The sequence below is a fragment of the Barbus barbus genome, assembly GCF_936440315.1.
Source record: "Barbus barbus genome assembly, chromosome: 14".
NCBI lineage: Eukaryota > Metazoa > Chordata > Actinopteri > Cypriniformes > Cyprinidae > Barbus > Barbus barbus.
In genome coordinates, this window is record NC_136742.1 from 97618 (window position 1) to 124761 (window position 27144).

A 27144-nucleotide genomic window follows, 5' to 3' on the forward strand; every position below is an offset into this window, starting at 1 on the left:
GCGTCGGTGCTGTGCGCGTGGCGGGCAGGATCGGTCACTCGCTGGGGTCTGCAAAGTAGAAGAGGATCGCACATTAGTTCTCAGCTCTCTAAGAGATGTCTCTCACTGTCTCTCAGCTCCGCACGGCTTATCTGGCCGTCGGCGAATGAGCCTCAGGTGTGGCCGGTCCTGCCGTGATGAGCGGGTGCAGGTGTTCCTCCTCCGTCTCCAGGGCAACGCTGATGAGTCCTCGGGACGCTCGTCACACCAGAAAATTAACTATTTGGCTAATTGTATGATGTAGGTGTGTTGCTGTGTTAAGAGTTTAGAGGTCCAATACAAAATGGCGCCGCTGTGTTCGGAAGCCGTTCGGGCCGCTTCTCTGAGATTTTGCTTTAACTTACTTTTTTACTTTTACTTTCTCTTTTTACACATTTTACATCGGCACTGATCACCTATAACATAGAAACGCTTTTGGACATTGGAAATCGCTACACCAACCTGTTTCAGGACACCTTATCCATGAATCCTTCATGGCCTCTGGAGATTCTTCGGAACGCGGAGACGAACAATAACCCCCCGAGGCGCCGGATCAAGAAACACTGCGGGAAACGCGCTGGAATTCGAGAGAGATTCAGGAAAAGGGCTCACTGTCCTCCTCTCCCAAGCATTCTACTCGCAAATGTCCAATCCTTGGAGAATAAGATGGACGATCTTAGAGCCAGGATTAGTTTCCAACGGGACATAAGGGACTGCAACATCCTTTGTTTGTCAGAAACGTGGCTTTCGTCCTTGATCCCGGACACTGTTGTAACACCCAGTGAGAACTTCTCTGTTTTTCGGACGGACAGAACAGCAGAGGCCGGTAAATCCAGGGGTGGAGGAGTGTGTTTCATGATTAACAAGAAATGGTGTGATCCCAGGAATATCTCCATTCTGTCGCGTTCCTGCTCGCCTCATCTGGAACATCTTTCCATTACTTGCCGCCCATTTTATCAACAATCGATCATTGTTACTGCTGTGTACATTCCACCACAGGCGGCCACCGGCTTGGCTTTGTCTAAACTTCACGATGTGCTCAGTGGCTACATCAACAAACATCCTGACGCTGCCTTCATCATCGCGGGGGACTTAAACAAAGCCAACCTCAAGCAGGTCATGCCGAACTTTCATCAACATGTATCCTGTCCAACTAGACGACCAAACACACTGGATCATTTTTACACTCAGTTCAAGGATGCCTACAAAGCCCGCTCACTACCGGCTTTTGGCAAATCGGACCATGCCGCCATTTTTCTAACACCGGGATACAAACAAAGGCTCGTTCAGGAACCTCCAGTGCAGAGAGTAGTGACGCGCTGGTCCTCCCACTCAGAGGCTATGCTGCAGGCGGCTCTTGATGTCGTCGACTGGGACATGTTCCGGGCGAGTTCTTCTGACGTCAGCGAGTTCACGGATGTAGCATTGAGCTTTGTAAACACGCTAACCGAGCAAGCTACAGAAACAATAACGATAAGGACATTCTCCAACCAGAAACCTTGGGTGGACAGATCAATACGTGCTGCGGTAAACACACGCACTGCCGCTTACAATGAGGCTCTTCTGACCGGGAATATGAGCGAATACAAAGCATCGTGCTATGCTCTCCGACGTGCAGTAAGAGCCGCTAAACACAGATACAGAGAGAGAATTGAGTCTCATTTCCAGCTCAATGACTCTCGACGGATGTGGCAGGGACTGAGGACCATCTCTGCCTTTGGAAACAAATCCTCCGCGGAGGTGAGAGCAGATCCGTTGCTGGCCGACGAGTTAAACACCTTCTTCGGCCGCTTCGATGGCAACGGCGGCGGCGCGTCTCTGCCGTCCAGCGCGTCAGAATGACTATCGCCCTGTTGCCCTCACATCTATAGTCATGAAGGTTTTTGAGAGACTTGTAAAGAGCCACATCTGCTCCTCCATCCCTGATACTTTGGACCCTCTTCAGTTTGCCTATCGCCCAAACAGATCTACGGACGATGCCATCTCTCACGTCCTCCACTCTTCCCTCACACACTTGGACAGCAACAATGGGAATTATGTAAGGCTGATATTCATTGATTATAGCTCAGCTTTCAACACTATAGTCCCCATCAAGCTGGCTTCTAAACTCACAAACCTCGGCCTAAACTCCTCACTATGTGACTGGATTCTAGACTTCCTCACCGGCAGACCTCAAGTGGTGAAAGTTGGCCAGTTCACCTCAAACTCCATCACCCTCAACGTAGGAGCCCCACAGGGCTGTGTCCTGAGTCCCCTGCTATACTCTCGCTACACGCATGACTGCGTGTCCTCTCACAGCTCCACATCTATTGTCAAATTCGCTGATGATACTGTGGTTCTGGGCCTCATCTCCAACAACGATGAGACCGCATACTTGGACGAGGTAGAGAGACTCACATCATGGTGCCAGGACAACTGTCTCTCTCTGAATGTGAGCAAAACTAAAGAGCAGATCATGGACTTTAGGAAGAGACAGCAGCAGCCCTTAACTCCTCTTATGATCAGTGGGACCCCTGTGGAGAGGGTGAGTAACTTCAAGTACCTCGGTGTAAACATCTCCGAGAATCTGACTTGGACTACACACATCCAAACACAGGTTAAGAAAGCCAGGCAAAGACTGTACCATCTGCGACAGCTGAGGAAATTCAGGGTCTCACCAGCAATCCTGAAAACTTTCTATTCAGGGACCATAGAAAGTGTATTGACTCAGTGCATCTCAGTGTGGTATGGAAACAGCTCCAATCAGGACTGCAAAGCACTACATAGAGTTGTGCGCTTAGCTGAGCGCATCTCAGGGTCTGCTCTCCCCTCTCTGCAGGACATCTACCTCAAACACTGCAAAAATAGAGCTGTTAAAATAATCAAGGACTCAAATCACCCTGGTAACCGACTATTCACTTTGCTTCCATCTGGTAAGCGCTTCCGTAGCCTGATGGCAAAAACTGAGAGACTTAGGAGGAGCTTCTTCCCCCAGGCCATCAGGCTCCTAAACTCTAACTCTGTGTCATAACATCACATGACTCCATGTATATACCACTATATCAATAGCTATTCATAATTTTTCTCTACCTCATATTGCTGCTATTTAAATACCCTGGACAACTTTTTGCACATTCCTCTTATTACTATTTGTCAACAACATACTGACCTGTACTGACCTGCACATTTATATTTTTTATCTTTTATTTTATTTTATTCCTCTTATTTTTTCTACTTTTCTTTTTCTTAATATTTGTATTCTATATAATTGCACTGTCCTTGGAGCGGACCTGACCTACATTTCACTGCTGGTTATACCCTGTATAATTGTGTATGTGACAAATCTTGAAAAAAAAAAATCTTGAATCTTGAATCTTGAAAAGGTACTTTAAGTATTGGTAAATGCTTGTTAGTAAATGAAAAAAAAAACTGTAATTGTTGGTTATCAAATTAATTTTTTAATTTTTTTAATTTTAATATCCACGCTGATAATGAAAAAGATGCATTGGGATCAGCATTCATAGACATTCTGAACTCTATTGGAGTTAGACAACACATTTCAGGACCTACTCATTGTTGAAATCATACTCTAGATTTAATACTGTCATATGGAATTGATGTTAATGGTGTTGAAATTCTGCAGCAAAGCGATGATATATCAGATCAATATCTAGTCTTGTGTAAACTCCATATAACTAAAACTGTATGCAGCTACGCAGCTGGAGAAAAACAAAACTAGAGCTATTTCGTATTGCTTGGCAGTAAAGTACCTTCTCCCACAGAAAAGCATTAAAAACTGCTAGATCTGATTACTTTTAATCTCTTTTAGAAGTAAACAACACAACCCCAGGTATTTATACAATACAGTGGCTAAATTAAGGGGGGGGGGGCATCAACTGGCATTGACATTTCTCAGCAGCACAGTAGTAATGACTTTATGAACTGCTTTACTTCCATGATTGAAACTATTAGAGATAAAATTGTAACCATGCAGCCGTCAGCTACAATATCGCATCAGATATTGCACTATAGATCCCCTGAGGAGCAATTTCACTCATTCTCTACTATAGGAGAGGAAGAATTGTATAAATTTGTTAAATCATCTAAACCAACAACATGTATGTTAGTCCCTATTCCGTCTAAACTACTAAAAGATGTGCTTCTGTGACTTGCTCTTATCATCCAATCGTGGTTATATCTCTCTATTAGTGCTACTGGATCTTGGCACCACGTTTGACACTATCGACCACAACATTCTTTTAAATAGACTAGAAAATTATGTTGGCATTAGAGGAAGCACAGTGGTATGATTCAAATTGTACTTCTCTGACCGCCATCAATTCATGGCAGTGAGTGACGAGGTATCATACCAATCACAAGTGCAGCATTCCTACTGCTAAATTCGGTAAAAACAGAGCTGTTACAGGTTTGTTTTTACGATTGCTTACACACTAAAATGAGAAATAACACACAATTAGTGAAACCTGACACTCAAGGAGCAAAACCTCAGCCCAAATCTACACAATTATAAGCACATTCTCATCCTCACACTTTTTGCAAAACACTACACACATTGTTTTGCAAGATACTAAACACACTCTCTGCTTTAGACACAGAAATCTAAAATTATGTCACATCTTTACCATTTTGAGGCACTGCTTTCCAAAATAGAACACATATTAACCAATTGATCAAACTTGGGCATCAGGGGGCGTATTACAGAAAGATCCTATCTTTAAAATCTTATCTTATCTGATTGGTAACCATGGTAATTTCAGTTAGGTCCACATTTAGGACAAAAGCTATTACAGAACAGCATTTCCTAAGTGTGTTATCTTATCTTAACAACAGATAGGAAAGGGGTGTTACAGAAACCTCCTAACTTCACAAAAAAAAACCTAAAAACTGTCTTAACTTTAGGACAACCCCACAGCTGTAAGATAGGATAAGAATCCCAAATCAAGTTAAGATTTGCTTTTGTAATACGAATTTGCGAAAAATCCTAATTTAACATATCATATCTTAAGTTAAGATCTAAGATAATAAACTTTCTGTAATACGCACCCAGGTGTTTAACTGTAAACTCAACAATCAGGTGTAAGCACTATAAAAATGCAACAGGTGAATTTTTGTCTTCAACAAAAATGAAAGGCAGTGGTGCTGTAAGATGAATAGGGAGAAATATCTTTGGCCACAGAGCTATCAACGTGGTGGTAACATCACAATATATGCTGCAATCACGCAGAATGGGGTCCTCCACCTGCATTCCAAAATAGGTCCTTACAACACAGACCACATACTCACATTTTTTGACAGACTAAGTATTGGACAGACTAGGTATTGGACTAATGCAACCAGAAACTGGTTCTATTATTCCCAGAGGTGGGTAGAGTACCCAAAAACAGTACTCAAGTAAAAGTAAAAGTACTTCTAGAAATATTTACTCAAGTAAAAGTAAAAGTAATAGTCTGAATAGTTACTTGAGTAAGAGCAAAAATGTATCGGATAAAAAAACTACTCAAGTAGTTAGTTACTAGTTACTAGTTACTTTGGATCATATAGGTACTGAATATAGTCTATTTTTATTTAGATATATAGATTACATTTATGTAATGTGTATGTGTATACACACACACACACACACACAAACACTGCCATTCAATATATATATATATATATATATATATATATATTTTAATGTAATTTATTTCAGTGATGCAAATCAGAATTTCAATCAGCCTTTACCCCAGTCTTCACAGTCACATAATCCTTCAGAAATCATGTTGATTTATTATCAGTGCTGCTCTTTTTAGCTTTCTATTCATCAAAGAATACTGAACAAAATGTCACAGGTTCCAAAAAATATTAATCAGAAAAACTGTTTCCAACACTGGTAATAAATCGATATATTATAATGATTTCTGAAGGATCATATGACTCCGAAAACTGGAGTAGCAGCTGATGAAAATTCTGATTTGCATCACTGAATTAAATTATATTTTAAAGTAAATTAATTATGTATTATCCTATAACCTCTGACACTGAAACCTCTGAAAACGCCTCACATGACTGCTCTGAACATAACGAAACAAATGCATATTGACGGATCTTCTGTTCTGCAAAATGTAAACAAATGTAGCCTATATTTTTGCAAGCGTAAATATTGTAAAAATATTAATATTAATTGTGTCTAGAACAGGCCGTGCGCCGCTGCGCAGAGCTAACGTGGGTTCCGCGGGTGTTAATTTCATACTCTGTGACAGCTTATTTAATGTATAAATTATACATTGTATTTAATGTAAGCTACATGTACAACAAACTGGTAATGTCATAGTGGTATCGTGGCCTATACCTGTGGAACAGTAGACAGCACACGCGGTGTTCATCTAATAAAGATCTTTATATAGCTCTAGCAAACAAGCCTTTGCAGATTTGCTTTCAACTGACTGTAGCTCCAAAGCCACGTCTTCAGCGCTCTTGATGTTCTTAAACTCTCTGTTATCTGAGTGAGAACCGCTTCAGAGACTCAGCGCGTGCGGCAGGGAACTGAACGAATCATTCAAACTGATTCGCGAACCGATTCACTGGTTTGCCAACAGGTTTGATAAAGCCTTTAAACAGAATCGACTCAAAAGAATGAATCATTCGCGAATGGGCATCGTTCATTGCCCAGAGAAAAGTAGACGACGCGTTTGGATAAACCGAAGAATTTTTAACTTGTATTGCATTAAGATACATTAACGAGAGGAGAGTCGCCCACAGTAACGAGGTAAAAGTACTGTTTTTTCTCTAAAAATATACTTGAGTAAGAGTAAAAGTACCCATTTTAAAATATACTCTAAAAGTATTAGTTAGCCAAAAAATTTACTCAAGTAAATGTAACGAAGTAAATGTAACTCGTTACTACCCACCTCTGATTATTCCAGTACCTCGCACAACACACTCCCTTCCTTTCCTTTTTCCCAATGGAAGGTTTATGATCTCCGACCCTATACAATAGATGGTTGCGAGTTTGAGTCTCGGGCTGGCAGGAATTGAAGGTGGAGGGAGTGAATGTCCAGCGCTCTCTGCACCCTCAATACCACGACTGAGGTACCCTTGAGCAAGGCACCGAACCCCCAACTGCTCCCCGGGCGCCGCAACATAAATGGCAGCCCACTGCTCTGGGTGTGTGTTCACTGCTGTGTGTGTGTACTTTGGATGGGATAAATGCAGAGCACAAATTCCAAGTATGGGTCACCATATTTGGCCGTATGTCACGTCACTTTCACTTTTTAAAGCTTGACTTACTGAATATTAGGTCCCTTTCTACAAAAGACTACTTTATAAATAATATTCCTGATTTATCTCAATTCCTCAGCATGTCCAATAGCTAAGAACAACTTGATGATGTAACAGAAACTACTGACTCTCCCTTTTCTAGCACTTTAGATACGGTTGCTCCTTTACGCTTAAGGAAGATTAAGGAAAAGAGTCCAACACCGTGATATAATGAACACACTCAGGGCCTAAAGAGAGCAGCCTGGAAAATGGAGCGCAGCTGGAGAAAATCAAAATTAGAGGTATTTCGTATTGTTTGGCAGGAAAGTACCCTATCCTACAGAAAAGCATTAAAAACTGCTAGATCTGCTTACTTTACGTCTCTTTTAGAAGAAAACAAACACAACCCCAAGTATTTATTTAATACAGTGGCTAAATTAACAAAAAAATATAACATCAGCAGGTGCAGACATTACCCAGCAGCACAGTAGTAATGACTTTATGAACTACTTTACTTCCAAGATCGAAACTATTAGAGGTAAAATTGTAACCATGCAGCTGTCGGCCACAGTATCGTATCAGATAGTGCACTATAGATCCCCTGAGAAACAATTTTACTCATTCTCTTCTATTGGAAATTAAGCATTGTATAAACTTGTTAAATCATGTCAAGTCAAGTCACCTTTATTTATATAGTGCTTTTTACAATGCAAATTGTGTCAAAGCACTGCACAATATAAAAAAAGGAAAATAATGTGTCAATAAGTTTAAATAGTGTCTTTGCAATAAGGTCGGCGATATCGCTGGAAATGAAGCGTCCCCAACTAAGCAAGCCAGAGGCGACAGCGGCAAGGAACCAAAACTCCATCGTTGACAGAATGGAGAAAAAACCTTGGGAGAAACCAGGCTCAGTCGGGGGGCCAATTCTCCTCTGGCCAAACAAACCAGCAGTTCAGTTCCAAACTGCAGCAAGTCAGATTGAATGGGCTCAGCTGGTTCCAGTGGTCTTTTCCGATGGCTGTCTAAGTGGCGGGGTCCTCAATGGGGATCTGTCTCTGGCGTTCATCCAGGTGTCTGGCCTCTGCCTATGATCAGGGACACATACGTCATCTCCCGGCGCTGATCCTCCATCTCAGGTGTTCGGTCATCTCAGATCATGTAATGGTTGGATCCAGACTGAAGTTCTGTGATTCCTAGCATTGTAATCACTTGTCTCTCCGTCGGCAGAAACGGAGAGACAAGCAGAGACATGATTAGCATAGCTGCTGTTCCATCTAAGCAAAAATAAATTGTTCAGCCCAAGCTAAAGAATAATAATAATGTACGTCTGATCAGATATAACTGCAGTACAAGATTATAAAATGCATTATGTGAATGCTTGGCTAAAGAGATGTGTCTTTAATCTAGATTTAAACAGAGAGAGTGTATCTGAACCCCGAATGTTATCAGGAAGGCTATTCCAGAGTTTGGGAGCCAAATGTGAAAAGGCTCTACCTCCTTTAGTGGACTTTGCTATCCTAGGTACTACCAAAAGTCCAGAGTTTTGCGACCTTAGAGAGCGGGTTGGATTATAGCGTGGTAGAAGACAAGTTAGGTACGCAGGTGCTAAACCATTTAGGACCTTATAGGCAAGTAATAATAATTTGTAAATTATACGGAACTTAATAGGTAGCCAGTGCAGAGACTGTAAAATTGGAGTAATATTATCATATTTTCTTGATCTGGTAAGAACTCTAGCCGCTGCATTTTGGACTATCTGTAGCTTGTTTATTGAAGATGCAGGACAACCACCTAGTAGTGCATTACAATAGTCCAGTCTAGAGGTCATGAATGCATGAACTAGCTTTTCTGCATCAGAAACAGGTAGCATGCTTCGAAGCTTAGCAATGTTCCTGAGATGGAAGAATGCTGTTTTTGTAACATGGGAAATATGATTTTCAAAGGACAAGTTGCTGTCTAAAATAATACCCAGATTTTTGACTTTAGAGGACGTAACAGTGCATCCGTCTAGTTGCAAATTATAATCCACGAGATTCTGTGTACTGTTTTTTGGTCCAATAAGTAATATCTCTGTTTTATATGAATTTAGTAGGAGGAAATTATTGGTCATCCAATCTTTTACACTTTTTACACAATCTATTAGCTTAGATAGTTGAGAAGTTTCATCTGGTCTTGTTGAGATATATAATTGAGTATCATCAGCATAGCAATGAAAACTTATCCCGTGTTTTCTAATAATATTTCCAAGGGGCAACATGTAAATTGAAAATAGCAGAGGACCTAGGACAGATCCTTGTGGTACTCCATACTTTACTGGTGATAATTGAGATGACTCCCCATTTAAATGAACAAAGTGGTAGCGATCGGACAGGTAGGATCTAAACCATCTTAAAGCCTGTCCTTGAATACCAGTATAGTTTTGTAATCGATCTATGAGTATATTATGGTCTATAGTGTCAAACGCAGCACTAAGATCAAGTAATACTAGCAATGATGTGCAGCCTTGATCTGAAGCAAGTAGTAAGTCATTCGTAATTTTAACAAGTGCAGTTTCTGTACTATGATTGGGCCTGAAACCTGATTGAAATTCTTCATAGAGATCATTTTTTTGCAAAAAGGAGCATAATTGAGTAGACACAACTTTTTCTAAACTTTTTGACATAAACGGAAGATTTGAAATGGGTCTGTAATTTGCCAGTTCATTTGAATCTAGTTGTGGTTTCTTAATAAGAGGCTTAATAACCGCCACCTTGAATGGTTTTGGGACATGACCTAAATATAACGATGAGTTAATAATATTGAGAAGCGGTTTTTCTGCTACGGGTAACAACTCTTTCAGTAATTTAGTAGGTACAGGATCTAATAAACACGTTGTTGGTTTAGATGCACTGATAAGTTTATTTTGTTCCTGTCTTATAGTTATAAAGCACTGCAGTTTTTCTTTGGGTGCGATGAGTGAAGCTGAAATACTAGACGCAGTAGAATCTACATTTGATATTGTATTTCTGATGTTATCTATTTTATCAGTAAAGAAATTCATAAAATCATTACTATTAAACTGTGGGGGAATATTTAGATCGGGTGGTGTCTGTTTATTTGTTAGTCTAGCCACTGTGCTAAATAAGAACCTTGGATTGTTTTGGTTATTATCTATGAGTTTGAGGATATGCTCTACCCTGGCAGCTTTTAGAGCCTGTCTATAGCTGGACATACTGTTTTTCCACGCAATTCTAAAAACTTCTAATTTAGTTTTTCTCCATTTGCGCTCAAAAATACAAGTTTCTTTCTTGAGAGAATGGGTATAACTGTTGTACCATGGCGCAGTACATTTTTCTCTAACCTTTTTCAATTTGAGGGGGCAACAGCTTCTAATGTATTAGAGAAGATAGTGCCCATGTTGCTAGTCATTTCGTCTAGTTCATGCGTATTTATGGGTACACAGAGCAGTTGAGATAAATCAGGCAGGTTATTTGTGAATCTGTCTTTGGTGGCTGGAACAATAGTTCCCTATCTGTCGGTCACTACGAGTTATGTCGTGACGACATTAGGGGATTTACTTGAGAGCCCCGACTGCCTCTGATAAGAGAAAACGCCAATGAAATTTGGCTAGTGGATTTTGCATACCTGAGCCACTCCCCGTGCATACGGGTATAAAAGGGCGACAGGTGCATCCACTCATCAGATTTTTGCTTCGGAGCCGAGTGGATGAGAAATCTTCAAAACAGATCAGATCTCCACAAAGCCGTCTGCCTCGAAGTTTGTTCCTGGGTGGCGTTACGGTGCAGACAGCGGTGTCCCTGCAGCAGCGATTCCCCTGGGCACTTCACCTGAAAGAGCAAATTTCTAAAACACTGGGCGGTTCGCGTCTTTTTAAAGATGCCGTTCCGTCCGTGTTCTCTTGGTTGCGGTCGCTTCCTGTCCTCGGATGACGGTCACGAGCGTTGTCTTCAGTGTCTGGGCATCCAGCACGCTGAAGATGCGTTTGTGGATGAGTCATGCGCCTGTTGTGGGCGTATGAACATGGCAACGCTGCGTTCTCGCCTTTCCTTTCTGAAAGGATTGGCACCCTCTGCCGCCACCCGTCCCGGTCTCTCTGGCTCGAGCAGAGGACCGCCGGCTGGCGCTCTGGGAGATCTGAGGGTGACGGTAAGAGCTTCTCCGCCGGGCACGTCCCCGCGGACCTCTTACTCCTCCCGCAGCGCTTGTTCCGTCCGGTTCCCGAGTGATTTCGCTGGTTCGCCTCACGGGGCCGCCAGCATTTCATTCGGTGCGCCGCCCGAGGATCAGATGTCGATCGCGGCATCGGGGGATGGGCTTTCGTCCTCTGAGGATGAACGATCGGCGGGGCTGCCCCCCTCGGGTGTTGTCGCCACTGCCGATCCGGACCCAGAGCTGACGGCCATGCTTGCCCGGGCAGCCGTGAGTATCGGGCTGGAGGTCAACAGACCGCCCAGTCCCGAGCCCTCGCGGCTGGATGATTGGTTCATCGGCGCAAAACGCGACCAGCGGCCGCACTTTGCCCCGGTGCCTTTCTTCCCGGAGGTGCATGAGGAGCTGACGAAGTCGTGGACGGCCCCTTTCTCGGCCAGAAGCCGCTCGTCTCCCTCCTCCGTCCTCACTACCCTCGATGGCGGGGCGGCCAGGGGGTACGTGGATATTCCCCAGGTGGAGAGAGCGGTTGCGGTGCACCTGTGCCCGCAAAACGCCGCCACCTGGAGGAATCGTCCGCGTCTCCCGTCCAAAGCCTGTAAGCTGACGGCCGCACTCGCCGCCAAGGCCTACAGCGCTGCGGGCCAGGCCGCCTCTGCCCTGCATGCCATGGCCATCCTGCAAGTTCACCAGGCCAAGGCACTAAAACAAATGCACGAGGGTAGTCCCGACCCGGGGTTGATGCAGGAGCTGCGCACGGCGACTGACTTCGCTCTCCGGGCGACGAAAGTCACGGCGCGGTCCCTCGGGAAGGCGATGTCCACGTTAGTGGTCCAAGAGCGCCATCTCTGGCTCAATCTGGCCGAGATGAAGGACGTCGACAAAGTACGCTTTCTCGACGCCTCCATCTCCCAGACGGGGCTATTTGGCGACACTGTCGAGGGTTTTGCCCAGCAATTCTCGGCAGTACAAAAGCAGACGGAGGCAATTCAGCACATCCTCCCTAAACGGCGGGATGCTCCAGCTGCCACCGCTGGCCCAAGGGCCAGGCCCCAGTCTGCTGGTCGCCGTGGGCGCCCTCCTGCGTCCTCCAGAGCTGCTCCGCCCCGTGCTGAGTCGTCACCTAGGCCGGTGCGTCGAGCCTCTCGCAGGAGTGCGGCGCCCCCTGCGCCTCAGCCGGCCGCCAAGTCCTCCAGGAAGACGACAAAGCGGCCCTGACGCGCACAACCCGGAGATGGAGGAATTTGCTCTTTCCCAGGAGACGACGAGGCTAGCGTCGCTCCTTCCCCCGGAGGAGGGCCGGGTGGAGAATCCTGTGTTTTCTTTTCTTTCTGTTCCGCCACTGGCTCAAGGGCCAGTGGTACCCACATTGTCAAAGAAAGAGCAATTTCCCTTCCCTCCGGGTTCCCAGGTCTGCGGGCTGACAGTGTGCGACGCAATGCCTCCTCACTCTCACCCGAGACCCATATTGCCAGTGGCCAAGAGAGTGCGGTCTGGGGACGCGATGCCTCCCCGCGCACCTCTAGCCAGTCCCCCCGGGGACTTAGGGAGTTTTGTGGGGATGAGTCAGAACGCACTGCCTTCTGTTCCATCCAACCTTACTCCCCCTCGCTGCACCACTGCGGGCACGTCGATTGGGCCTTTGGTGCCGCTTGCACGGTATCTGGGGGCGTGGCTTGCGCTACCCAGCCCGTCTCGCTGGCTCATTCGCACAGTTCGACTCGGCTATGCGATTCAGTTCGCCAGGCGGCCGCCCAGGTTCAGCGGCATCCTCGAGACTTCGGTGGCAGTCCGAGATGCACCTGTCCTGCGCGAGGAGATTGCTGTCCTTCTGGCAAAGGGTGCAATCGAGCCGGTCCCTCCAGCCGAGATGAGGCAGGGGTTTTACAGCCCCTACTTCATCGTGCCCAAGAAAGGCGGTGGCCTTCGGCCAATCCTGGACCTGCGAGTCTTGAATCGGGCCCTACACAAGCTCCCGTTCAAGATGTTGACGCAGATGAGTTCACTCCGTGGATTGGTTTGCAGCGATCGACCTGAAGGACGCTTACTCTCATGTCTCGATTCGCCCTCGACACAGGCAGTTCCTACGGTTTGCGTTCGAGGGGCGGGCATGGCAGTACAGGGTCCTCCCCTTCGGGCTCTCCCTGTCTCCCCGTGCCTTCACGAAGGTGGCGGAGGGCGCCCTTGCCCCGTTACGGGAAGTGGGCGTCAGGATCCTCAACTATCTCGATGATTGGCTCATCCTGGCCCGATCGCGAGAACAGTTGGGTGGTCACAGGAACCTGGTGCTCCGGCACCTCAGCCAGTTGGGGCTTCGGGTCAACTGGGAAAAGAGCAAGCTCTCCCCCGTGCAGAGAATCTCTTTTCTCGGTGTGGAGTTAGACTCTGTGAGTATGATGGCACGTCTCTCGGACGAGCGTGCCCAATCAGTGCTGAACTGCCTGAGTTCCTTCAGAGGCAGGACAGTGGTTCCGCTGAAACAGTTTCAGCAGCTCCTGGGGCATATGGCATCCGTAGCCGCAGTCACGCCGCTCGGGTTGCTTCATATGAGACCACTTCAGCACTGGTTACACTCACGGGTCCCGAGATGGGCATGGCGCCGCGGGACACGTCGTGTCACCATCACGCTATCGTGTCGCCGCTCTTTCAGCCCCTGGTCGGACCTTGCCTTCCTACGGGCCGGGGTGCCCTTAGGACAAGTGTCCCGGCATGTTGTTGTCACAACAGATGCCTCCAGCATGGGCTGGGGCGCTATATGCAACGGGCAGGCAGCCTCGGGGCTCTGGATGGGGCCTCGACTGCTTTGGCACTTCAACTGCCTAGAGCTGTTGGCAGTGCATCTGGCCTTAAAGCAGTTCCGGCCACTGCTCCTAGGCCAGCACGTGTTGGTCCGCACGGACAACACTGCGGCTGTTTCGTACATCAACCGGCAGGGAGGTCTACGATCACGCCGCATGTCACAGCTCGCCCGCCATCTCCTCCTCTGGAGTCAGTCACAGCTCAAATCGCTGCGCGCCGTCCACATTCCGGGGGAGCTCAATCGTGCAGCCGACGCGCTCTCACGACAGCTCACTTCCCCGGAGAATGGCGACTCCATCCCGAGACGGTCCGGCTGATTTGGAGTCGATTCGGGGAAGCTCAGGTAGACCTGTTTGCTTCCCGCAAGTCCTCCCACTGCCAGCTGTATTCCCCCTGGCCGAGGCCCCCCCCCGGCACGGACGCACTGGCACACAGCTGGCCTCGGGCTCTGCGCAAGTATGCGTTTCCCCCAGTGAGCCTGATCGCACAGACACTGTGCAAGGTCAGGGAGGACGAGGAGCAGGTCTTGTTGGTTGCGCCATATTGGCCCACCCGGACCTGATTTCCGGAACTCACCCTCCTCGCGACAGCCCCTCCCTGGCGCATCCCTCTGAGGAAGGACCTTCTTTCTCAGGGGCTCGGCACCATACGGCACCCGCGTCCGGCTCTGTGGAACCGCCATGTGCGGCTCCTGGATGGGACGCGGCAGACTTGAGTGGCCTGCCACAGGCTGAAGTGGAGTCTGTTCGCGGACTGGTGTTCTTCTCGGCGGGAGGACCCCCGAAGATGCACGATTGGAGTGGTGCTTTCTTTCCTGCAAGAGAGGTTGGAGCGCGGGCTGTCGCCCTCCACCTTGAAAGTGTACGTGGCTGCTATTGCGGCCCATCACGATGCAGTGGACGGCCGGTCCCTGGGGAAGCACGATCTCATCGTGAGGTTCCTGAGGGGTGCCAGAAGGTTAAATCCTCCTAGGCCACCCCTGATGCCCTCCCGGGATCTCTCTATTGTCCTGGCTGGACTTCAGAGAGGTCCCTTTGAGCCGCTGGACTCAGTCGAGCTGAAATTCCTGTCGGCCAAGACAGCGCTCCTGACCGCGCTCACTTCCATCAAGAGGGTCGGGGACCTTCAAGCATTTTCGGTAAGCGAAGAGTGCCTTGTGTTTGGGCCGGCCTACTCTCACGTTGTCCTGAGACCCCGGCCTGGATACGTGCCTAAGGTTCCCACCACGCCTTTCCGCGATCAGGTGGTGAACCTGCAAGCACTGCCCTCGGAGGAGGCAGACCCAGCCTTGGCGTTGCTGTGTCCCGTAAGAGCGCTGCGCATATACGTGGACCGCACCCGGAGCTTCAGAAGCTCTGAGCAGCTCTTTGTCTGCCACGGAGGTCAGCAGAAAGGGAAGGCTGTCTCCAAGCAGAGGTTGGCCCACTGGATAGTGGATGCCATCGCCTTGGCGTACCAATCCCAAGGCGAGCCGTGCCCCCTCGGGGTGAGGGCTCACTCCACACGGAGTGTTGCCTCCTCCTATGCGCTGGCGCACGGCGCCTCTTTGGCAGACATCTGTAGAGCTGTGGGCTGGGCGACACCGAACACCTTCGCGAGATTTTACAGTCTCCGCGTTGAGCCAGTCTCTTCCCGTGTGTTGGGTAACAGGTAAGTGGCGGGAAGAGTTGGCCGGTGTCACGCTTGCTGCGCCATTCCCCCTTACCCGGGGATACGAGCGCCTATTCTCTCCTCCAGTTAGTTCCCCGAACGGCGAACCCTGGCGGAGTTCCTCCAGCACCCCCGGCAGTCAGGCTGGGCGGAGCAGTCTGACGCCAGGCCCAGTACCGGTGTTAGCTTGCCCGGGTCTCCGGTCAGCCCCTGTACTCGGCTAGGTGCCCGTGCGGCCTGATTCCCTTCGGGTGATCCCACACGTGTATTCATCCACGGTACGGTTTCCCTCATGGTAAACCCGTGTCTTCCCTTTGACAGAGCTCTGTCAGGCCCTGCTGGCAGCCTTCCTCCCTTCTCCTAGGTAGGATCTGCCCCAGGGTCCAGGCGTATGTAGCACTGCCCCAGGCTTGGGCCAGTCCATACCAGTGTCTCCACACGTTACCTCCCTTCGGGCAGGGTGTGGCCTCCGTAGCGCCCTTCTCCGGAAGGCTCGCTTCCCCGTCGTTACTGCCGGGCTGTAACAACAAACAGGAAAGACTTGAAGCAATCTTTCATAGAAGGTCGAAATCCCTTCCGATTTCTGGGGAAAGGAACAGCGGCTTGGCTATCTCCAGCAGCAATGTACTCAGTGGTCCCTGCGGGCACCAAGGTTAGCGAATTTGCGCTGGGGCGACGGGAAGGTTGCGACCTTCGCATCGCATTTGTCTGTCACGCGCTAGCTTGTCAACATCTGCATGCCACAAGGTCGTGACGGGGTTCAGGTTGTGGCGCTTTCCAAAGACCCCTAATGTCGTCACGACATAACTCGTAGTGACCGACAGATAGGGAACGTCTCGGTTACGTACGTAACCCTCGTTCCCTGATGGAGGGAACGGAGACGTTATGTCCCCATGCCACAATCTTGAACCATCGCTGGTTGCCAGGGACACGTTCTCGGCTCCTCAGCGGAAAACCTGATGAGTGGATGCACCTGTCGCCCTTTTATACCCGTATGCACGGGGAGTGGCTCAGGTATGCAAAATCCACTAGCCAAATTTCATTGGCGTTTTCTCTTATCAGAGGCAGTCGGGGCTCTCAAGTAAATCCCCTAATGTCGTCACGACATAACGTCTCCGTTCCCTCCATCAGGGAACGAGGGTTACGTACGTAACCGAGACGTTCTGCCTGGACGATAACGCGGAGCCATGTAACTAATATCAGTAATAGGCAGCATGCACGATACAAGGAAATGATCAGTAACATCGTCACTTTGAGGTACGATATCTATATTGGTAAGATCAAGTCCATGCGATATAATTAAATCTAGCGTATGATTAAAACGATGAGTGGGCCCGGTGATGTTTTGCTTGACTCCAAGAGAGTTTATTAGGTCAGTAAACGCAAGTCCTAACGCATCATTTGTATTATCAACGTGAATGTTAAAATCTCCGACAATTAGCAGCTTATCGACATTAACTAGTAGATCTGAGAGGAAATCTGCAAATTCTTTTAGGAAATCTGTATATGGCCCTGGCGGTCTATACACAGTAGCCAGAGCAAGAGATAGGAGAGATTTCTTTTGCATATCTAACAGTGTAACATTAAGCAGAAGTAGTTCGAATGAGTTAAACCTCCTGTATCCTGTTTTCTGAGTAATATTGAGAGTATTACTATATATTGTTGCCACACCGCCGCCACGACCAGTCTGACGGGGCTCATGTTTATAACAGTCGTTTGATGGAGTAGACTCATTTAGACCAAAATATTCATTTGGTTAAGCCAGGTTTCAGTCAGGCAGAGTACATCAAAATGATTATCTGTGATCATTTCATTTACAATAACTGCTTTAGGTGCGAGTGATCTAATATTTAGGAGCCCAAGTTTTAAAAATAGTTTTTGTTCATTTATTTTGCGTTTTTCTGGTTTAATCACGGTCAGATTTTTTCTAGATCCTGCATTAAATTTATATTTTGACCTCGCTATTCGGAGAACAGACACAGTCTGTATAGATTGGACAACGCAAGTACTTCTATCTTTTAAGTGGGTAGAACAAAAGTCATCATAGCAGTTATTTGAGAATTGGCTTACTAGTCAGATGGAGCGTAGCGTACTGGAGATGTTGTCCGACAGGAGTTCCGCTCCGACTCTGCTGGGGTGCAGGCCATCAGCACGGAAAAGCATAGGACGCTCCCAGAAAAGATTCCAATTATTAACAAAGAGAAGTTTCTGTTCTTTAAACCATGACGATAACCATTCGTTTAAAGCAAAAAGTCTACTGAACCTTTCGTTTCCTTGTCGATACGTGGGAAGCGGTCCTGACACGATGATCGTCGCCGCGGGCGATGTGCTGCGTACCGTCTCGATCAGGCTCCTGTAGTCCGTTTTCAGTGTCTCCGTCTGCCGCAGCTTGATGTCGTTGGCCCCCGCGTGCAGCACGACAGCACCGATGTTCTCGTTGCCCTTCAGGATCGCGGGTATCTGCGCAGAAACATTGAGAACACGTGCACCGGGGAAACAGTGAGTGTGCACTTTACCTTCAGCTGACGTAGCACGGACGTGCCGGACGATGGAGCTTCCCATGACCACAGCATCGCGTTCCGTCTCGCGGAGGGGGCGAAGCGGTTCCGGGTGGAGATGAAGGACATCTGGGAAGATCGCGTTCTGGGTGCACAGGGTCTGTGCAGAGAAACACACGGAGTAGAGGTGGTGGGGATGTTAGAAGCGTGTACTTTACCTTCAGCTAGCGTAGCACGGACGTGCCGGACAATGGAGTCTCCGACGATCACAACGTCGCGTTCTGTCTCGTGGAGGGGGGTGAATTGGTTCCTTGTGGAGATCTCGAAGACGGGGGGGGGGGGAAGTCGTCACCCGAGGCCTGGCTTGCGTCCTCCGCTGCTGCAGCACCCAGGGTCCGTGGTGTCCCGGCGCCGGAGTGAAGGACATCTGGGAAGATCGAGTCCTGGGTGCACAGGGTCTGTGTAGAGAAACACACGGAGTAGAGGTGATGGGAGTGTTAGCAGCATGCTGTATACCTACCCCGGATTTGTGAGCGTCAGCCCGGGATGTTTCCAGCGCGGCTTTCCGCTGTCTCAACTGGGCCTGCTTCTCCACCAGGTCACGGATCTGCTTCTCCACGGCTTCCAGCTCCAGCTGCACCGAATGCAGCTCGAACGTGTCCTCACCTGCACTCAAAGGTAGACACAAATCCGCCATTTAAGCAAGTAACAGTGAAACGATAGTAATGTGTGTGAATAGAGGATTTGCAATGTAAGCGAGATTAGCGGCAGCCACGCTGCCGTTGCTAACGGGCTATAAGCTAATAGCAGACTCGAGAATCAGAATAAAACTAGTGATAAACAGGCGCTCTGATTGGATTTGTTATAGAACGCTATAGTGGATATATTCACACGTTATAGAAAAGCCGTTTGAATAAGGCAGTCGAAGCCCCACTGTCGTCGTTAAAGCAGGTTCAGTGGCAAACGGTTCCGTATAGCGTACTAACTAACAACCCGACCATACGCGCCAACCCGTTTGACTAAGGCTGTCAAAGCCCCACTGTCGTCGTTAAAGCAGGTTCAGTGGCAAACGGTTCTGTATTGTATAATGTTATTGCATTGAAAGTCGAGCGAGATCACGGAAAAAAATAAAGGCGAAATGGGCAAGGCCCTGTGTGTGTGTGTGTGTGATCTCAGTCTGGGTGTGTGCCGGAAGCGGAAGCGTCCTCTGGTGGCCAAATCATCTAAACCAACAACCTGTATTTTAGACCCTGTTCCATCTAAGCTCCTAAAAGATGTGCTTCCAGAAGTAATAGATCCTCTTCTGAATATTAACTCATTATTGTCATTAGGATATGTCCCAAAAACCTTCAAACTGGCTGTTATTAAGCCTCTCATAAAAAAAACACAACTTGACCCCAAAGAATTAATTAATTACAGACCAATCTCGCATCTCCCTTTTCTGTCAAAGATATTAGAAAAGGTAGTATCATCACAACTATGTTCCTTCTTAGAGAAAAATTATATATATGAGGATTTCCAGTCAGGTTTTAGACCAGGGTTCCTCAAATCTTTCCCTGGAGGGCCAATCTGCTGCAGAGTTTAGCTCCAACCCTGATCAAACTCACCTACCTGTGATTTTTTAATGACCTTGAAGACACTGATTAGCATGCTCAGGTGTGTTTGATTAGGGTTAGAGCTAAACTCTGCAGGAATGTGGATCTCGCCAGATTTGAGGATCCCTGTTTTAGACCATATAATAGTACTGAGACTGCTCTCATTAGAGTTACAAACGACCTGCTTTTATCATTTGATCGTGGTTGTATCTCTATTAGTGCTACTGGATCTTAGCGCCGCGTTTGACACTATCGACCACAACATTTTTTTAAATAGACTAGAAAATTATGTTGGCATTAGAGGAAGTGCACTGGCATGGTTCAAATCGTACTTATCTGACCGCCATCAATTTGTAAATGAAGAGGTATCATACCAATCACAAGTGCAGTATGGGGTACCTCAAGGCTCAGTACTTGGCCTCTTACTTTTCACACTTTACATGTTTCCCTTGGGAGATATAATTAGGAAACATGGTGTTAGCTTTCACTGTTATGCTGATGATACTCAGCTCTATATTTCTTCACGACCAGATGAAACTTACCAATTTGCAAAACTACTAGAATGTATAGTTGATATCAAAAACTGGATGACTAGCAATTTCTTACTGCTAATTTCTGAAAATAAATTCTGTTAATTATTGGACCAAAAACTTTTGCATGTAATAACCTAGATCACTGTCTAATACTTGATAGATGCTCTGTAAATCATCTTGATAGATGCTTCTTCATCATCAGTTAGGAGCCTAGGCGTACTTTTTTTGATAGCAATCTTTCCTTCGAAAAACATGTTTCTAACATTTGTGAAACTGCATCTGAACTTTTTTCCATCTTAAAAGTAACATTTAACATTAACATTTATGCATTTAGCAGACGCTTTTATCCAAAGCGACTTACATTGCATTCAAGTTACAGTTTTTACATTTTATCAGCTCTTGCTTTCCCTGGGAATCGAACCCATGACCTTGGCGTTGCTAGCGCCATGCTCTACTATTTGAGCTACAGGAAGGCTGTATATCTAAAAGTATATCTAAATCACGACCTATGCTCTCAATGTCAAATGCAGAAACATTCATGCATTCATGACCTCGAGGCTAGATTATTGTAATGCTTTATTGGGTGGTTGCTCTGTACGTTTAATAAACAAACTCCAGTTGGTTCAAAATGCAGCAGCTAGAGTTCTTACTAGAACCAGGGGGTATGACTGCATTAGCCTGGTTCTGTCAACACTGCACTGGCTCCCTATTAAACATCATATACATTTTAAGATATTGCTAATTACCTATAAAGCCCTGAATGGTTTGGCACCTCAGTATTTGAGTGAACTCTTATCGCATTATAGTCCTTCACGTCCGCTGTGATCTCAAAACTCTGGCCATTTGATAATACCTAGAATATCAAAATCAACTGCGGGCGGGAGATCGTTTTCCTATTTAGCGCCCAAACTCTGGAACAATCTACCTAAGACTGTTCGGGAAGCAGACACACTCTGTCAGTTTAAATCTTGATTAAAGACCCATCTCTTTAACCTGGCTTACACATAATACACTGTCGCATTTCTATAATTAAAATCTGTTAAAGGATTGTTGGGCTGCTTTAGTTCACTTGGAACATTTCCCAAAACACCTGATGTACTTTTTACATTGTTAGAAGAATGGCATCTACGCTAATATTAGTCTGTTTCTTTCTTATTCCGAGGTCACCGTAGCCACCCAGATCCAGACTGTATCCAGATCAGATGGTGGATCAGCACCTAGAGATGAACTCTACAGCCAGGACACCTAGATGAGCCCCAGAGAGTGATCCCCAGTGAAGACCCTGTCTCCAAGACGGCCATCAGGACAAGACCACAGGAACCAGATGAGCCCTTTGCACAATCTGATTCTGCTTTAGCCTAGATTTAAACTGCTGATTTTAGTGAAGTGACATTCAGCCAAGTATGGTGACCCATACTCGGAATTCGTGCTCTGCATTTAACCCATCCAACGTGCACACACACACAGCAATGAACACACACACACACCGTGAACATACACCCGAAGCAGTGGGCAGCCATTTTATGCTGCAGCGCCCGGGGAGCAGTTGGGGGTTCGGTGCCTTGCTCAAGGGCACCTCAGTCGTGGTATTGAGGGTGGAGAGAGTGCAGTACATTCACTCCCCCCACCTACAATTCCTGCCGGCTGGAGACTCGAACCCGCAACCTTTGGATTACAAGTCCGACTCTCTAACCATTAGGCCACGACTTCCCCTGAATTTTGTCTGGCCAGAAGAGAATGAAACTATTTCGACAAACTATTTCCCTGTCTAAATACTGTAAAGCTGATATAAAGCCACCCAGCTTTATATCAAGCCGATGTAAAGCTGCTTTGATACAATTTGCATTGTTAAAAGCGCTATACAAATAATGTTGACTTGACTTTTTCTGGCCCTCTGCCATGCTCTCTTACTCTTCTTCCATGCTTTTGGCCTCTTTGATCCATACTTGCAAATAGCAGGACAGAGATGGAGTCTTTTGTAGAGGAATGAGGACTGATTTCTGACTGAAGGATTGTGCAAACAAGTTTCCCACAGGTGCATTAGAGATTCATAATTATGGTAGTACTTTCTTTCAGCTGTGAATAGATGTTTTCCTTTCTTAACACAGTGAATCCAATAGAGTTTGGGTTTTTTTCAGTGAGATCTGTGGTGATGGTTTTGACAAAGAGTGTGAAAAATTTGTGAAACAAATGAAAAAGTGTTAAAGGCATTTGCAAAAAAGGCTTCTGCTGTGCAAAGATTGTGATGATGAAGATCATGTGGATTCCAGTTTCATTAAGCGTGTCTTAGCAAATAAGAAATCTGTAATAGACACTTGTAACTAGTTTAAATCACATTTTGAGCACGTTGGCTCAAAATAACGCTAAGATACAGACAGAAATGTCAAAAAATGTTATAACCATCCTAGTATCCCCCTACTCATGAAAGTACCCTAAAAACCACTTACAGTAATTACTGTAATGTGAGTAGTTTTAATTTGTTACCTCCACCACTACTAAGCTGTTCAATGGACTGGAGATATTCAGTTATCTGATGAGTTGAGAGAACAGGTTGATCCCACGCAAGCTGAATTCTGCATTCCTGTTATTTCAGAGAACTGATACAGAAATTCCTTTTCATTTTATTTATTTATATATATATATATATATATATATATATATATATATATATATATATATATATATATATATATAGTTCTGTATAAAATTATGCAATTCAATTCACATTTATTTGTATTATTATTATTAACACTATTGACAGCATTTGTGTTGTGAACATGATTTAGAAGGTTTTGGGGGTAGTGTCTCAACCCTGGACAAGCCTTCCATTTTTCATTTTCACTGACCTTTATGTCTGACGTATCACTAGAACTCAACCAAAAATCAATGTAGCTGAACCCAGCATCTGATCAGCTGTAGCTGTAATAATCCTTTGTGGGCGTGACAAATCACTTTGTGTCAGATGCGTTGGACTGCAGGTCTGACTCTAAACCTGACAAACACAACACACAGGTTGGAGCTCTCACCTTCAGTTCTGCGATCACTGACTAAGACTCAATCCAGTATTCCTTTACAGAGAGAGATTCCAGTGCGACGCTTTGGGAATGTAAAAATCTTTCAAGGAACAAAGACCTGGGGTACGTACAGGGTCATATTTGCAGTTCAGTAACTTAGCAGGAGTTCAGGACACCTCTGACAAATATTTTCAGAGAGCAGAAATTGAACTGAGTTATGACTGTCAGCAGATATTGATTATGTTTTTGTCTTCAGATCTTTCAGATTTAATTTTCTTGGGTTGTGTGACAAAAAGAGCTGGTTACTCTTGAAAGAGCAGTTTATTAACTGACGTCCCTTCTGCAGGCCAAGGTACTTTAACTTGTTTGGATTTTTGGCTAACTGTTCAACTACTACTGATCATAATTTTGTGGTCTATAAAATTGCTGAGATTTTAAAAAGAGGATTATGTTTACCAAGGGTGCAATTATTTGAATAGAAATGCAAATATTGTTTTATTATTAATTTAAAATAATTATTTTTAATCATATTTGAATATATTTTAAAAGGATTAGTAGTGTTAAAAACAACATTTATAGAAAAGAAAATGTCTTTTTCACTTTTGATAAATTTGATTTCAATTAATTTATTTAAAAGAAATATATCTATAAAATTACAAGGCAAATGAATCAGCAATTTTAAACTGGAATATTATTTCACTGTTTCACTTGATCAAATAAAATGGAATATTTCTAGATGCTTTACGTGGGTCACCTTAACCTTAACCATAATTTACTTAAATTTACACGAGGTATGACAGATAATAATTAAAAAAATATATTCCATATCTTTCAATTATGTTCTGTATATGATAATATATTATACAAAAATTGCTGTATATAATTGTTTTCATAGCAGGAAAGTAAAACATTGTGTTAGCTTGAGACTCTGATGGTGTTTTTCTAGATATAAACGCCATGAACTGACACAATGATGGCAACAACGAGAAATAAACTGCTCAGCAACAAAGTTCTCATCCAGTTTATTCTCTTCTGTGGTGAGTTTATTGTACACACACACACCAAATGTTGTTCAAATTCAGGTCAAAAAATTTTGTGTCTATCCCCACAGGACAGAAAAATGTCTTTATACAAAAGCTCAAACAACAAAATAAACATTTATAAAATAAGCAAAAATGTTACATAAACTCACAACTCTAGGGATTCACTTCTCTCTTCTGCTTAAGAATAAAAAATTGATTAATATGTATATACACAGCAATAAGAGAAAATATCTCGCTATGTGATGTTTTATTAACAAATTTCGGGAGGAGCACGCGCAGATAATTAACACGGCCAATTCACCATCAGCAATCACACAGTCTATCCTATCAGCCGAGAGCGAACTTCTATAAATAGACCAAGCCATCTTACCTTCATTCTCTCTACAGTTTTAGCATTCGGTTTTGCTCCTTTGCTATCATATCACAGACGCATCTTTTTCTGGAAAATGAAAGAACCTGGACCGGGGATTTTTAGTATCCCCCATCGCAATCTGCAAGCTCTAGGCTCACTCCTTTTCCATCAGTCACCACCACCGAGCACCAGGCTTCATCGCAGCCGTTGCTCCACTCGACCAGCCACACAATGCTCCACAAGCTGAGGCTTAACCTCGCCTCAACCGACATCCTCGTCTCATTCGGCCGTTCCAATATATCCTCTGATCGGAAGTGGACAGTATTTAAGCCAGAAGCAAACGCTGATTTATTCTGACGAATCATTCCCGCGGAGGGCAAACAAAGCAGATACGTGCGATCCATTCGCTACACTGCAAATTAGCCAACCTCACTCCTAAATCCACTCCAGGCGCAAGGCGGCCAATAGATCGAGCAAAGCCCCGATCTTGCCTCACTCTCCACCATCATTGTCCCGTACAAGACCAGGCTCCCTTAGAGTGCTGGGTCGCAGCGCCAGGCCTCAAACGAGCCTAGGCCGCACCCCAGTTCTCACCGCAGCAAAACCTCACTCACTCACTTCTTTTCTCCGCAGTTCTTCCGGCCGCAGTGCCGTATATAGCTGGACCTCCAGCTCTCGTAGCAGTCAGCGCGAGGCTGCCTCCGGTAGCGGCGCAGGCCGTGTTGCAAACATCAACATGGTTTGCATCATTTGTTGCAAAATAAAAAAAAAATTGTTAAACAATACGATGACATTATTGATGGCGATGTCATGTCGGCAACCATGACGTAAACTGCGTAGATCACACAAGGTAATGATTAATTTTCCGTATTAAATTCAACTAGCATTTTACCTGTAGTTTAAATTGCACATTACTCAGATAGACATAAGATGTAAAAGATTGTTTGAACTTAATTTTTCGAAATCATTGTACCTAAATGACCAATTATAGGTGCAAACTAACAACTAAGGTGTATCATAAAGAACTATTTATATCATCATTGAACAAATGAAACCCACTTTGCATGTGTTGTGCATACTACTAGGTACCCCTCTTCAAGTCTCTACCAACCGATGTGCGGCTTGGCTGGCCAGCTTTTTCAATACTTCCTCCCTTTCGTGTGGTTAAGAGAAAAAATATGTATTTTCATAAATATTTTTTCCTGCTACTTCCAACCCCTCTTTCTTTTTCAGTGGTCTCCAGCTCCCAATACACTCGCTAGCGTGAGTCTGCCTCCGCTAGCGGCACAGGCTCTCCAGCTATTTTTTTCCGAATATCACATGCCTCCACGGCCTACAGCTACAGAAGCTGAAACGAGCACAAAGTTGCTTATGCTTGCAACACATGCCCTCACATCTCAGTCTTTACCTGCCATTACTTCTAATCCTTTTCCTTTTGAGTGGCCTCCAGCTCCCATAGCACGCACTAGCGTGAGTCTGCCTCCGCTAGCTGCGCAGGCTTTTCAGGATGTCAAAAAACCCCACTCCTGTGGTCTACAATGGCTGCAGGAAGCGTGAGGCTGCCTCCGCTTGCAAATCAGGCCCACACATCTTGGGCTTTTCTAACGACCCCCTTTTTCTTTTCAGTCGCCTCCAGCTCCCATGGCAGACACTAGCCCAGAGGCCTATTTGCTGCAGGGTTGTCAATAAATTCGAATTTTAGGCGTGTCAGGCAGCCTTATCAGTAGCACACAGAAGGCGTATTTTGCACATTTTCTAGAGTGACATCACTTTTAGTCTCGTATCTCGCACGAGAGAAGCATGTTTAGAAAGTCATGCAACATGTCTTATTGGCTCTCGTCGCTTTATATTAAACTATGCATACATGATGCTGTTTTGTTCACCATTGTTTAAGCAACTTAATTGATTTATATTTGGTTCATAAAGATTATGCACTTTTTCGCAGATAGTCATGTTTTATTGCTTTAATAAACGTGCATTAGTAATATTCTGCTATATGCACCTTCCTGCGGCCTCAGGAGAGAAGCCAAAAGCTTTTTCCCCCTAACTGAAATTATGCCTTTCAAATTTGAATAGAATTCGAATATTGATAATATTTAGGTGGAGAATTCAATTGTTTTTCAGCCATGTCTGACAGCCCTACTCTGCTGTCAGTTGTGTCCCATGCTCCTTTCCCCCAGAGCTCCCTACTTCTTTCAAAAGAACGTTGTCTTTTTCCAGATCAAGATCCGGCTCCCCTCGAGATTCAAGACGC

The 27144-nt window shown here is 45.5% G+C and overlaps 1 protein-coding gene across 4 annotated transcripts; it reads right to left on the bottom strand.

Annotated features, from left to right (window-relative positions):
* LOC306880626 (uncharacterized protein) lies at positions 1-26548 on the bottom strand. 4 transcript variants are annotated; one of them, XM_079434264.1, is made up of 5 exons: positions 26299-26514; positions 18874-19019; positions 18119-18513; positions 17926-17983; positions 7921-8450 (listed from the first exon to the last, which is right to left on the bottom strand). In XM_079434264.1, the coding sequence occupies exons 1-4, from the start codon at positions 26345-26347 to the stop codon at positions 17929-17931; spliced, it is 645 nt and encodes a 214-aa protein (XP_079290390.1). In that variant the 5' UTR covers positions 26348-26514; the 3' UTR covers positions 7921-8450; positions 17926-17928. The 4 variants fall into 4 exon arrangements, with proteins under 4 accessions (XP_079290389.1, XP_079290390.1, XP_079290388.1 ...); XM_079434263.1 differs by lacking the exon at positions 7921-8450 and adding an exon at positions 1-48 and having other exon boundaries at positions 17926-18513; positions 26299-26548; XM_079434262.1 differs by having other exon boundaries at positions 17926-18513; positions 26299-26548.
* Between the last annotated feature and the right edge of the window lie 596 nt (positions 26549-27144).